This window comes from Crassostrea angulata, chromosome 3 (genome assembly GCF_025612915.1).
Source record: "Crassostrea angulata isolate pt1a10 chromosome 3, ASM2561291v2, whole genome shotgun sequence".
Lineage (NCBI taxonomy): Eukaryota > Metazoa > Mollusca > Bivalvia > Ostreida > Ostreidae > Magallana > Magallana angulata.
Window position 1 is genome coordinate 27,466,655 of NC_069113.1, and position 15,436 is coordinate 27,482,090.

General features: G+C 35.0%; 1 protein-coding gene across 9 annotated transcripts in view; it reads right to left on the reverse strand.

Annotated features, from left to right (window-relative positions):
- LOC128177261 (ryanodine receptor-like) overlaps nucleotides 1–15,436 on the reverse strand; it is a 140,548-nt gene that overhangs the window by 6,230 nt on the left and 118,882 nt on the right. For 8 of the 9 annotated variants that reach the window (XM_052843916.1, XM_052843911.1, XM_052843915.1 and 5 more), the window contains 4 exons: nucleotides 6,619–6,709; nucleotides 6,450–6,502; nucleotides 6,259–6,328; nucleotides 5,974–6,012 (listed from right to left, as the gene is read on the reverse strand). In XM_052843916.1, coding sequence (XP_052699876.1) covers nucleotides 5,974–6,012; nucleotides 6,259–6,328; nucleotides 6,450–6,502; nucleotides 6,619–6,709 — 253 coding nt within the window. The remainder of the gene's footprint in view (nucleotides 1–5,973; nucleotides 6,013–6,258; nucleotides 6,329–6,449; nucleotides 6,503–6,618; nucleotides 6,710–15,436) is intronic. The other variant, XM_052843913.1, reaches the window with a different exon arrangement.

The following is a 15,436-nucleotide window of genomic DNA, read 5'->3' on the forward strand; positions in this document are numbered from 1 at the left end:
TCTTTTTCCCAAAGGAAATAAGAGTAAATGTCTCAATAATTTCCGAACAACCCTCGTACATGTACATTTACTATAGGAATATACAGGAAATTGTCATTTTCCGCAATTCAAAGCAGATTTTAAAAAGCTACAATAGTATTTTTTCTCAAATTGTAATATGTGATTAGTAACATCATTTTCTACATATATATAAGAAATACTAAATTCTACTATCTGGTATTCAGTGGTGACTATCTCAAAATGTTAAAATGTACCATATTTTGCTATATATTTGGAGTACAGTAAAACTTGTTTAGTACGAACACGGATATAGCGAATTCTTGGATATAGCGAAGTTTTTGTGAATTCCCGGTTTAATTCTTAACAAATCTTTGCAAATTTTTACGATTATAATGAATTTGGATATAACGAATTTACGGATATAGCAAAGTGATTTTGAGTCCCATAGAGGTTAATAATAACGAAATTTAACACTATTATAACGAATTTCTTTACAGTAAAAAAAGTTTGCACTACCATTTAGCATACTAGATTGATTGAATTCATTTTGATATAATTTTTTCAATTCACATCCGATTATTAAAGGTATCAAAGTAATGTATTATTACTTTAAGGTATAAGTTTACTCAGAATGAAAAAAAATCCCACTGATGATAATGAAACACCATCTATTGTGTGTTAAAGACCGATCATGGTAGTGCTATTTTTCACTTTCAAAAAAGTAGGCAAATGACCTACTTTTTGAGATAATGGCCATTGAATATTTTTGGAAAATTTAACAAAAATCCCTAAAAATAATACAAATTGCTAAACTCTTTTATAAATGAAATACAGTTTATGAATGGCAGTGACACTAAACAAACACAAAACATAAAGTATTCATTCACAATTTTTATAAATATTCCAGTCCGAATTTTCTCTAACAGTTATCAAATTCCTACTCTTTTTTTATTCAATTTAACAAAAAACTGAATGATGATAATTCTAAAAGATTTATAGCATTAAACTAGGTATATTGACCTTAGTCTGCAGGCATAAAACTTATATGAGGTCAATGATCAATGAGATATGGCGTCTTTTATAGTTTTTAAGCATTTTTCAATATTTTTGTAATGTGTGTCATTCGCTTATCTAAATGAAAAAGTGAGATAAAACCAACAGATAATATGCAAAATTATGTTGACTAATAAATAAAACCTTAACTTTGAATATTACAGTACTACCAAAAAAATTCCAGTTAAAAACAAAATCTGAAAATTTTAGTCCGAATTTCTTCTGTTTTGATAAAAGATCAACTTTGTTAGAGTCAATTCAATAATACATGTATAGTAACAAGAATAGAATTCCTGGGTCCCCCGCCGTTCAAGCAGTATACTAGTATCGAGTCTATCGACCAAGGCTGATTTAGGAACTTGACCAAGATATTGGTGGTATAAACATTTGGTATAAATTTAATGAAAAATCCGTCCAAATTTGTAGGCATGAGAGCGCTTACAAGGTCAACTTTTGGATAAAACGGAGTCATTATTGTGGTCAAAGTCCCATAACTCCAACAAAAAGTATCAACCAATGCTAATTTTCGAACTTGACCAAGGTATTAGTGGTATAAACATTTGGTATAAATTTAATGAAAATCCGTCTAAATTTGTAGGCATGAGAGCGCTTACAAGGTCAATTTTTGGATAAAACGGAGTCATTATTGTGGTCAAAGTCCCATAACTCCAACAAAAAGTATCGACCAATGCTGACTTTCAAACTTGACCAAGGTATTAGTGGTATAAACATTTGGTATAAATTTAATGAAAATCCGTCCAAATTTGTTGGCATGAGAGCGCTTACAAGGTCAATTTTTGGATAAAACAGAGTCATTATTGTGGTCAAAGTCCCATAACTCCAACAAAAAGTATCGACCAATGCTGATTTTTGAACTTGACCAAGGTAATAGTGGTATAAACATTTGGTATAAATTTAATGAAAATCCGTCAAAATTTGTAGGCATGAGAGCGCTTACAAAAAAGTGTGACGGACGGACGCACGGACACACGGACCCACAGACACACGGACCCACGGACGGACGCCCGGCATTTCTATGTCCCCGCACCGCGTTGCGGCGGGGGACAAAAATATCGAATGGTATGTCAATAATACTTCGTTTCATGAATACTTTAATGTTTAGAACAAATTTTACTCATGACATTGAACTTTTTAAGAATCCGAATTTGAGAACTCAAACCCTGAGTAAACAACGTCCTTAAGCTTCATTTAGCAAAAATTATAGTCTGGTTGGAGAAAACATGTATATAGTTAATTTGCAATACTTATTAATACCAATTTGCTGTACGGATATAACGAATTGCAGATATAACGAAGTAAATCCATTAGTCCCTAGGACTTTGCTATAACCGAGTTTTACTGTATTATAAAATAATGTAGATTGGTATAAAGGATTCATAAAAAAGAGGCCCATGGGCCACATCGCTCACCTGAGGAACAATAGGTATGATAAAATCAGCTTAATGGAGTCATAATACAAACTATCTGGACAATGTACAATAATACATGTTGATCCTGTATAAATAAAATCCATTTTGTGAGGCCAAAGAATTGTCCTGGGGCAAAAGTCTTAACAATTATAAAGAATCATCTGGCTGATTAGTTTCTGAGAAGAAGATTTTTAAAGATTTACCATATATATTCCTTTGTTAAACTTTGACCCCCCATTGTGGCCCCACCCTACCCCTGGGGATCATGATTTTCACAACTATGAATTTATACTAACTTAGGATGCTTCCACACAAGTTTCAGCTTTCCTGGCTGATTAGTTTCTGAAAGGAAGACTTTTAAAGATTTACTTTATATATTCCTTTGTTAAAATTCGGCACCCCATTGTGGCCCCACCCTACCCCCGGGGGGTCATGATTTTCACAACTTTGAATCTACACTACCTGAGGATGCTTCCACATAAGTTTCAGCTTTACTGGCTGATTAGTTTTTGAGGGGAAGATTTTTAAAGATTTACTCTATATATTTCTATTTAAAACTTCGACACCCCATTGTGGCCCCACCCTGCCCCCGGGGGTCATGATTTTCACAACTTTGAATCTACACTACCTGAGGATGCTTTCACACAAGTTTCAGCTTTCCTGGCTGATTAGTTTCTGAGAAGAAGATTTTTAAAGATTTACTCTATATATTCCTATGTGAAACTTCGACCACCCATTGTGGCCCCACCCTACCCCCGGGGATCATGATTTTCACAAATTAGAATCTACACTACCTGAGGATGCTTCCACACAAGTTTCAGCTTTCCGGGCTGATTAGTTTCTGAATGGAAGATTTTTAAAGATTTACTCTATATATTCCTATGTAAAACTTCGACCACCCCATTGTGGCCCCACCCTACCCCCGGGGGGTCATGATTTTCACAAATTAGAATCTACACTTCCTGAGGAGGCTTCCACACAAGTTTCAGCTTTCCTGGCTGATTTGTTTCTGAGAAGAAGATTTTTAAAGATTTACTCTATATATTCCTATGTAAAACTTCGACACCCCATTGTGGCCCCACCCTACCCCCGGGGGGTCATGATTTTCACAACATTGTATGTACACTACCTGAGGATGCTTTCACACAAGTTTCAGCTTTCCTTGCTGATTAGTTTCTGAGAAGAAGATTTTTAAAGATTTACTCTATATATTCCTATGTTAAACTTTGACCCCCCATTGTGGCCCCACCCTACCCCCAGGGGGTCATGATTTTCACAAATTAGAATTTACACTACCTGAGGATGCTTCCACACAAGTTTCAGCTTTCCTGGTCTTATGGTTCATGAGAAGAAGATTTTTAAAGATTTACTCTGTATATTCCTATGTAAAACTTTGACCCCCCATTGTGGCCCCATCCTACCCCCGGGGGTCATGATTTTCACAACTTTGAATCTACACTACCTGAGGATGCTTCCATACAAGTTTCAGCTTTCCTGGTCTTATGGTTCATGAGAAGAAGATTTTTAAAGATTTACTCTATATATTTCTATGTAAAACTTCGACACCCCATTGTGGCCCCACCCTGCCCCCGGGGGTCATGATTTTCACAACTTTGAATCTACACTACCTGAGGATGCTTTCACACAAGTTTCAGCTTTCCTGGCTGATTAGTTTCTGAGAAGAAGATTTTTAAAGATTTACTCTATATATTCCTATGTAAAACTTCGACCACCCATTGTGGCCCCACCCTACCCCCGGGGATCATGATTTTCACAAATTAGAATCTACACTACCTGAGGATGCTTCCACACAAGTTTCAGCTTTCCGGGCTGATTAGTTTCTGAATGGAAGATTTTTAAAGATTTACTCTATATATTCCTATGTAAAACTTCGACACCCCATTGTGGCCCCACCCTACCCCCGGGGGGTCATGATTTTCACAAATTAGAATCTACACTTCCTGAGGAGGCTTCCACACAAGTTTCAGCTTTCCTGGCTGATTTGTTTCTGAGAAGAAGATTTTTAAAGATTTACTCTATATATTCCTATGTAAAACTTCGACACCCCATTGTGGCCCCACCCTACCCCCGGGGGGTCATGATTTTCACAACATTGTATGTACACTACCTGAGGATGCTTTCACACAAGTTTCAGCTTTCCTTGCTGATTAGTTTCTGAGAAGAAGATTTTTAAAGATTTACTCTATATATTCCTATGTTAAACTTTGACCCCCCATTGTGGCCCCACCCTACCCCCAGGGGGTCATGATTTTCACAAATTAGAATTTACACTACCTGAGGATGCTTCCACACAAGTTTCAGCTTTCCTGGTCTTATGGTTCATGAGAAGAAGATTTTTAAAGATTTACTCTGTATATTCCTATGTAAAACTTTGACCCCCCATTGTGGCCCCATCCTACCCCCGGGGGTCATGATTTTCACAACTTTGAATCTACACTACCTGAGGATGCTTCCATACAAGTTTCAGCTTTCCTGGTCTTATGGTTCATGAGAAGAAGATTTTTGAAAATTTCTCGAAAATTTTCATAAATTCCTAATTATCTCCCTTTGCAAAAGGGCGTGATCCTTAATTTTCACAAATTTAAATCCCCTTAGGCTAAGGATGCTTTGTGCCAAGTTTGGTTGAAATTGGCCCAGTGGTTCTTGAGAAGATGTTGAAAATGTGAAAAGTTTACAGACAGACGGACGGACGGACAGACGGACGACAGACAAAATATGATCAGAATAGCTCACTTGAGCTTTCAGCTCGGTGAGCTAAAAATTAACAAAAATACCCCCGAGGATAGATAGCATTATTTTATGTACAGATTTTCAATGGCGTACAATTTTTATTTTTTCTTTTATGTTATTTCTAATAAAGCACTCGTACAAAGCTTCATTTTATCATAACGTCTTAAAAGCACAATGACAACACCTACCGTACAACAGAAAAATAGTTGAAAAAATGAAATCTTCCTTAAAAAATTGAAATATTTTTTTCTGTATTTTATTAATTGTGTTCAATTTTATGTTATATCGAAAAATGTTCTTTAAAAGTGTATATATATATATACACACTGTATTTTACTAGAATGCACAAAAATGTGTGCAATGAAAACTAAATTCAACCTCATTAAATAGGTTCTAAAAACATATTCCTGTCTAAAGTAAAGTTTGAGCCAGATTAGACAAAGGGGAGAGAAGATATGCTCCAGACAAGGATTTTTCATGTAATTCTGCTTTGACCTTCAACTTCGATCTAGCAATATGGTTCAAGGTCATTGTACATCCTTTACCCAAAGGCATCAAACTGTATGAGATGTGTGCAACCATTTAAGATGAAAAGATCACTCTGTGAGAATTATTGTGCAGAAAAGAAGTGAGAAAGAAAAACCACAGTAAGATCAAGTGACAAGAAAATTGCAGATAATACATTCGAACTCTAGGGATCATTTTTATGTTTTGTATGATATTAATCAAAGATTATTACCCCTACAGAAATCAAATTCTGTTCTAATACACTTAAATACTGAAAAAAAAGAGAGAAAGAAAACAATTCACAGAACAACTAAATAAATAATACAAGTACATATGGAACCAAAAAATGCATGCCATTGCAATATTCTTTCATCAAATACATATGCTTAAGTTATTCATCATTAATAGATTTTTAGAAGTTGTAAATTCACAAATGCACATCAAGAACTTTTATTTCATGAAATAATTACAATGAAAACATAGAAAAACATATGAAAACACTGTAGTTTTGACTGACCAGAGCATATTTTCCATAGTCAAATCCTTTTGTCTCATATGGAACATCTTCTTCGCTTGGTTTTGATTTGCTACATTAACAAGAGAAACTTTTTAATATATAGGCAAAGTAAAGCAGTAATGAAAATAAGTGAAAAGAGTAAATCTTTTGATCCATCTGTGTTTTTATTATAGAGATTTTAATGTAGTTACCTTTCAGCTGAGGTCCTGGGAGGTGGAATAGGAGGTCCCAGAAATTCTTCATCCTGAAAAATTTGTTTTATTTTTATATCATTATCATTAAACACCACAGAATGCACACGTCATTTGGTGACACAATTTCAATCTAAAAATAGTAACAATCCCCCTAGGCAGGACCTACCGGTGGGGGAACCTCGGAGGGTTCCTCTGTTGGTATACTTGTGACTGGACATTCTGCCCCTGTCTCAGTCGGTATAGAGGTGGGTGACGTGCTACAACAGTTCCAAAATTTACTTATTGAGTTGCCACAGATAAAAAAAGTACTTTACCGCAACTACTTAACTAGCCATTGCGCTTCCGTAAAATACATGAAAAACAGTATCCTTAACAGATTCACAGGGCAAAAAACCATCTTTAAGCAAGTCCTTAAAGGTGACTTAAAGGTGGCAAAAAAGGTGGCTTAAAGGATATACGATCTTTAAGCCACCTTTATATAAAGCTGACATGAATTCATAAAAGCATATGGTCGCATATTAGTTTCGATTGCTCCTCTACTGCCACTGGGGTATATATACCGGTCGAGAAAGTTACAGTCGGTTTCTTTATCAAGGCATTCAAGTTGCACAGACTTCTAAATGCATAAACTACACATTGTAGTAAAATGTTTGTAACAAAGAATAAAGGAAACAACAATCAATAAAATACAAAATATGTTTATTCTTTGAAAGAATTTCCAGGGTACTAGTATCCGTATTATTTTTCACAGATAGTGCTGCCTTACTTCACATGCACATCGAACACATGTGTCATTCATACAGAGTGCACAACGTCTGCATCTTTTTGAAAACCCTGGCTGCATTACATCCAACCCAGTGGCTAAATGATAGTAAATCCAAGAAAGTAACAACATAACATTGACTCGTTTCCATCAGTTTCTGCAAAAACGCCTCATTTCTAAAATCCATGCGATCGTTGACATTGCTCGATCTGCCACAGTGTGTATTTGTGCATGTGCAATGTTATTAACAGGAAAACAGAAGCGATGAGCAGAACAATAGAAATCGACAACTAATATGGCGGTAGTCGGAGTTAAAAGGGAAATAATGCATATTTATGAATTCATGTCAGCTTTAAGCTACAGCTTACAGGTCCTTAATGTCCAAACTTCTTAAAGCCACCTTTAACATCTGGGCATTTACGCTTCCTTTAAGTTGTCTTTACACCATCTTTAAGGGAAGGGGGTGTAAACACATTGTCGCTCCATTGAACAAAGATCAATGATTATCAACACCGCTCCAATAAACAGTCATTATAATTTTTTTTTTTTTAAATTATTATAAGGGCGAGCGCAGTCTCTGTCTCTAAATCTGCACATGAAACAAGATATCTGTGAGCCAATACTCACTAGTGATACCCCCGCTCTGATGTGAATATGCAAAATAAGCAAAGTCAACATTTAACAGAAAGCTGGCATCTGATTGGTACAGAAATAAATCCCACAATATGGCATGCCTAAACAAATAGTGTGTTAAAATTTCAAGCATCTGTGATAAAAAACTGCTGAGAAATCTTTGAGGAAAATTTGTTTGAAAATTTTGGCTAAAATAAACAAAGTCGTCATTTAACAGGAAGTTGACGTCCAATTGGTACAAAAATATATCCCACGATATGGCATGCCTTAACAAAGACTGTGTAAAAATTTCAAGCATCTGCGATAAATAGCTGCTGAGAAATCTTTGACGAAAATTTGTTTAAAAATTTTTGCTAAAAATAAACAAAGTCGTCATTAAACAGGAAGTTGACGTCCAATTGGTACAAAAATATATCCCACGATATGACATGCCTTAACAAACACTGTGCATCTGCGATAAATAGTTGCTGAGATAAATGCGACAGAAATTTTTGTTACGGATGGACAGACAGACAGACAGACACACAAGGGTAAAACAGTATAACCCCTCTCCTTCAGAGGGGGGTATAATTATTCTAAAGTAGAGTACCCGCAATGTTATTTTTTACAAGATAAACGATAGGATAGGATTCACGCATGATAGAACAGTATACACGCACGATATGATAGGATTGATACACGATAGGAAAGGATAAACGATGTTCATGATGAACGAAAAATCGCGTTAAACGATCTTCACGATTAACCTGATAATGGCAGAACTTGAAAAAGAACACGAATGCATCAAGATATACGAGGAATTTCTTGTTATTTACAAATGCCGAGTTGTTAATCATCACTGCATCATTTATAGAATAAATTAAAATGACGAGCTAAAATGATCAATAAACTATCTGACAGTGTATTGTATTGTTAACATTTTCAATTTGTTATTACTGAACATCCAAGCGGATCGCCGCTTACATTTCAGCCCGAGATCAAATTACAAGGAAAATAGCAGGTTTAATTAAAATACAACTCTTGTTCTAAATATATATAAAATATAGCATAAATACATTTCTTTCTACATAAAAAAAATGATGCATTAAAAACAAATTATATTACGTTCAAGTTGAATAAATATTTAAACAGATACACATTTCGCGTACGATTGTTAACATTGTTTTCATTACCGTACACCCTATCTGATCGCCTAGAACATTTCAGCCCGAAATCAAATATACAGAAAATAGCGGGCTTATAAATAATTAAAATTCAATACTTGTTTTCAGTAAATATAAATGATATTATTATTAATAAATACTTTTGTTTCTGTTAAAAAAATAATGCATAAAAACGAACTATATTACATACAAGTTAATGTGTATGCAGGTATACACTCCGCGTACATTTAATACATTCGTTATACAGGTAAATAAGTTACTTTGTTCCTAAGAACTTTGATAGTTTACATTTAGTTTTCATTTCTTTTGCTTTCAGATATGATTTACATGTAATATTGGTTAAATTTGATGAAAAGAAAATAGTATCATGTTAGAATGCTGGATAGGATTTAATATTAATTTTCTGGTTCGATAAAGTTTCATATACTGCGCATTGAACAACTTGTAACTTTGAAATAGATTTACTTGATTAAACAAGAATAGAATTCCTGGGTCCCCCGCCGGTCAAGCAGTAGATCTATACTAGTATCGACCAAGGCTGATTTAGGAACTTGACCAAGGTATTAGTGATATAAACATTTGGTATAAATTTCATGTAAATCCGTCAAAATTTGTAGGCATGAGAGTGCTAAAAAGGTGAATTTTGGGATAAAACGGAGTCATTTTTGTGGTCAAAGTCCCATAATTCCAACAAAAAGTATCAACCAATGCTTATTTTCGAACTTGACCAAAGTATTAGTGGTATAAATATTTGGTATAAATTTATTGAAAAACCGTCAAAATTTGTAGGCATGAGAGCGCTTACAAGGCCAATTTTTGGATAAAACGGAGTCATTATTGTGGTCAAAGTCCGATAACTCTAACAACAAGAGGCTCAGGGGCCACATCGCTCACCTGAGCAACAATTGCCTTAATTCTGATCAAATTAGCATTACAGTATCAAAATATCTTGACAACTAAGTACAGTAGATCTTGCTAAAAAAAATAGAAAATCTGCCAATTTTTATCCACCTCTTTTTTGGGGTAAATACCAAGCCCCTTTTGTTGTTGTACCTGTAAGAAGATTTTTCTCTATTCCAATTTACCCCCCCCCCCCTCCATTTCGTGGCCCCCCTTTTCTCTAGGGAATCATGGTTTCATCAAACTTAAATCTGCATAACCTGTGCTTTCACACTAAGTACTGAGTTTTGGACCAAAAACTTTCCCAGAATATTTTTAAAGATTTTTCTCTATATATTCCTATGTAAATATTCAAACCGCCATCACGGCCCAGCCCTATCACTAGGGACTGTGATTTTGCAAACTTGAATTTACACTATCCGAGGATGCCTCTACACAAGTTTAGGCTTTTCTGGCCAAATAGTCTTTAAAAAGAAGATATTAAAGATTTTCTCTATATATTCCTATGTAAAAATTCATCCCCCATTGTGGCCTCACCATATCCCATGACTATTATTTAAACAAACTTGAATCTTTACGATCTTGGGATGCTTCCACTTAAATTTGAGCTTTTCTGGCCTTATAGTTTTGAGAAGAAGATTTTTAAAGATTTTCTCTATATATAAAAATTTATCCCCCATTGTGGCCCCGCCCTACCCCCAGGGACCATGATTTGAACAAACTTGAATCTACATTATCTGAGGATGGTTACAATTTGAGCTTTCTTGGCCATAAAGTTTTGAAAAGAAATTTTCTTAAAGATTTTCTCTATATATTCCTGTATAAAAATTTATCCCCTAATTGTGGCCCCACCCTACCCCTGGGGACCATGATTTGAACAAACTTGAATCTACACTATCTGAGGATGCTTCCACTTAAATTTAAGCTTTCCTGGCCTTATAGTTTTTGAGAAGAAGATTTTTAAAAAAAAATTTCGATATATTCCTATGTAAAACATGACCCCCCCATTGTGGCCCCACCCTACCCCCGGGGACCATAATTTGAACAAACTTGAATCTACACTACCTGAGGATGCTTCCATTTTAATTTGAGCTTTTCTGGCCTGATAGTTTTTTAGAAGAAGATTTTTAAAGATTTTGTCTATATATTTCTAATATGTAAAACTTGATCCCCTAATTGTGGCCCCACCCAATCCCTGGGGACCATGATTTGAACAAACTTGAATCTACACTACCTGAGGATGCTTTCACTCAAATTTAAGCTTTTCTGACCTTATAATTTTTTAGAAGAAGATTTTTTAAAAAAAATTCCATATATTCCTATGTAAAACATGACCCCCCTCTTGTGGCCCCACCCTACCCCCGGGGACCATAATTTGAACAAACTTGAATCTACACTACCTGAGGATGCTTCCATTTTAATTTGAGCTTTTCTGGCCTGATAGTTTTTTAGAAGAAGATTTTTAAAGATTTTGTCTATATATTTCTATGTAAAACTTGATCCCCTAATTGTGGCCCCACCCTACCCCCGGGGACCATAATTTGAACAAACTTGGATCTACACTACCTGAGGATGCTTCCATTTTAATTTGAGCTTTTCTGGCCTGATAGTTTTTTAGAAGAAGATTTTTAAAGATTTTGTCTATATATTTCTATGTAAAACTTGATCCCCTAATTGTGGCCCCACCTTAGCCCCGGAGACCATGATTTGAACAAACTTGAATCTACACTACCTGAGGAAGCTTCCACTTTTATTTGAGCTTTTCTGGCCTAATAATTTTTTAGAAGAAGATTTTTAAAGATTTTCTCTATATATTCCTATGTAAAACTTGATCCCCCCATTGTGGCCCCACCCTACCCCCGGGGACCATGATTTGAACAAACTTGAATCTACACTATCTGAGGAGGCTCCCATTTTAATTTGAGCTTTTCTGGCCTGATAGTTTTTTAGAAGAAGATTTTTAAGGATTTTGTCTATATATTTCTATGTAAAACTTGATCCCCCCATTGTGGCCCCTCCCTACCCCTGGGGACCATGATTTGAACAAACTTGAATCTACACTACCTGAGGATGCCTCCACACAAGTATGAGTTTTTCAGGCCAAATAGTTTTTGAGAAGAAGATTTTTGAAAAATACCAACAAATTTTCAATAATTCTCAATTATCTCGCCTTTAAAGAGGGCGTGGCCCTTCATTTGAACAAACTTGAATCCCCTTCACCTAGTGGTGCTTTGTGCCAAATTTGGTTGAAATCTGCCCAGTGGTTCTTGAGAAGAAGATGAAAATGTAAAAAGTTTACAACGCCAACGCCGACGCCGACAACGACAACGCCAACGACGACAGACAACGGACAAATTGTGATCAGAAAAGCTCACTTGAGCCTTTGGCTCAGGTGAGCTAAAAAGTATTGACCAATACTGATTTTCGAACTTGACCGAAGTAATGGTAATATAAACAATTGGTATAAATTTAATGAAAATCCGTCAAAATTTGTAGGCATGAGACCGCTTACAAGGTCGATTTTTGGATAAAACAGAGTCATTATTGTGGTCAAAGTCCCATAACTCCAACAAAAAGTATCGACCAATGCTGATTTTCGAACTTGACCAAGGTAATAGTGGTATAAACATTTGGTATAAATTAATGAAAATCCGTCAAAATTTGTAGGCATGAGAGCGCTTACAAAAAAGTGTGATGGACGGATGCCCGGCATTTCTATGTCCCCGCTCCGCGTTGCGGCAGGGGACAAAAAGGCAGGAAACAATTAACAGGATAGGATAAACGGAAAACTGTTAAAACTGAACGATAAACCTGATAGAATTAACGCACAATAGGATAGTATTAATGTACGATAGAACAGTATACATACACGATACGACAGGATAGGATTGTAAAAAATAACGTTGCGGGTACTTTATGTTTGTTTCCTTTTACATGTATAAACTAATCGGTAAAAGTTCTTCTCTCTCTCTCTCACATTAGTAATTAATATCTTTAACATATTTGACAAAATGATGGTTAGTTCAAAACCATCAATTGTATAACTGTTGGCACATGATGTTAAAATCATAATTTTCATTGATTTAAAATGCAAAAATACAAATCTACATAAATTCGTTTTTATTTAGAATTTGTTTTCGTAAAAGAACATGCATTCTCACAAACTAAGTACGGCAATGAGTTGCTTTCTTTTCTCTTTTTAAGTTTATCCGGTTATTAAACAAAATAAAAAATGAACGAATAATACATGTTATAAATACATGTTAAAATCTTAGTATGTACGTGTAAACTATAAGTCCTGTGAATAAAAGTTTTATTTACATTTGTAATTCATTCTCAAAATATTATTTCCTCACCCTAGGTTTTAAAAATATATCATCTACAAATAATAGATACATGTATGTATGAGTAACATCTAAAGGCTAATTAATTACAGTACCAGTAATCGTAAATGAGGGTTAATTAAGGTCTTCCGTTTTTCTTAGGTTTCTTCTTCCCTATTATTATTTTTTTTTCTTACTAATTTTGTGCATGCCATTTCTCAGCTACAGCTCATTTGATTTTTATGAAACTTTCAGATCGATAGGTATTGATCTGAACCTGGTTGGAAAATTTTTTCATTGATGACATCACTTCCGTTTTTGAGATATCGATTTTATGATTTTTAAAGGGGTATTTTGTCAGTGGAACTCCTCTTTCATTATTGCAGATATTAATTTGAAATTTTCAGGGTTGGTAGACAAAAGACTGAAGTTGTGCATGAAGGTCTTCAATCATATTTATCTCGAAAAGCGCCGAAGCTCGCCTGGACCCAAAAATTGAGATTAAAAAAACATTGAATTTTTGTGGTTTTCTTTGTTTATCTCTTTTTTGAAAAATATTTTGTTAAGACATGTAATGTAAATTATTATTAACAAAGGATTTCATGTAAAATCAAAAAACAGGGGCTGGCCCCTAACACCAGGGTTCCAGAGGGGTCCAATGTCTTATATCTATAGCTCTTTACTGAGGGATATTTTGTGATAGATTATACAAGCAAAAATGTTAATCTTACTGTTATGTACCCATACAATATAATGATTTTCTCATGTATGACTTATTAGAGAGTTTTAGGGGTCAGAAGTTAAAAACTTTGATCATCTATATCTGGTAAAGGAAACATATTTTGAAAAGCAGTATAGAAGAAAAGATGCTCAAAATGACATACTCAACAATATTCAACCCTCAAAATTTCGTTAAACGGCCACGATAAGGAGATAAGGGGTCTATCTCAAAAATGGTAACAAATTTGTAAACACTTGTTGAACAAAATGTGTGTAGTTTTAAGTGACCTTTCATTTAATACCAACAACAAGAGGCCCAGGGGCCACATCGCTCACCTGAGCAACATTAGCCTTAACTATGATCAAATTAGCATTACAGTATCGAAATCAAAATATCTTGACAACTAAGTACAGAAGATCTTGCTAAAAAAAAAATTTAATCTGCCACTTTTTATCCACATATTTTTTTGGGTAAATACCAAGAACCTTTTGTTGTTGTATCTATAGGAAAATAAACACCCCGCCTCCATTTTGTGGCCCCACTTTTCTCTAAGGAATTATGGTTTCATCAAACTTTAATCTGCACAACTGTGCTTTCACACAAGTTACTTCTTTTTGGACTGAAAACTTTCCCAGAATATTTTTAAAGATTTTCTCTATATATTCCTATGTAAAAATTCATCCCGCCATTGCCGCCCCACCCTACCCCCAGGGACGATGATTTAGCAAACTTGAATTTACACTGCCTGATGATGCCTCCACACATGTTTAAGCTTTTCTGGCCTAATATCTTTTAAAAGAAGATTTTTAAAAAAAATTTCTATATACATGTATTTCTATGTAAAAATTCATCCCACACTGTGGCCTTCCCCTACCCCAGGGGACTATGATTTAAACAAACTTTAATCTATACTATCTGAGGATGCTTCCACTCAAATTTGAGCTTTCCTGGCCAAATAGTTTAAAAAAAAAAGATTTTTAAAGATTTTCTCAAAATATTCCTTTGTAAAAATTTATCCCCCCATTGTGGCCCTGCCCTACGCCCAGGGACTATGATTTGAACAAACTTGAATTAACACTACCTGAGGATATGCTTCAACTCTAATTTGAGCTTTTCTGGCCTAGTAGTTTTTGAGAAGAAGATTTTTAAAGATTTTCTCTATTAATTCCTATGCAAAACTTGATACCACCCCTTGTGGCCCTGCCCTACCCCAAGGGACTATGATTTGAACAAACTTGAATTAACACTACCTGAGGATATGCTTCAACTCTAATTTGAGCTTTTCTGGCCTAGTAGTTTTTGAGAAGAAGATTTTTAAAGATTTTCTCTATTAATTCCTATGCAAAACTTGATACCACCCCTTGTGGCCCCGCCCTACCCCCAGGGACTATGATTTGAACAAAATTGAATCTACACTACCTGAGGATGCTTCCATACAAGTTACAGCTTTTCTTGATCAAGAGGAAGAAGATTTTTGAAAA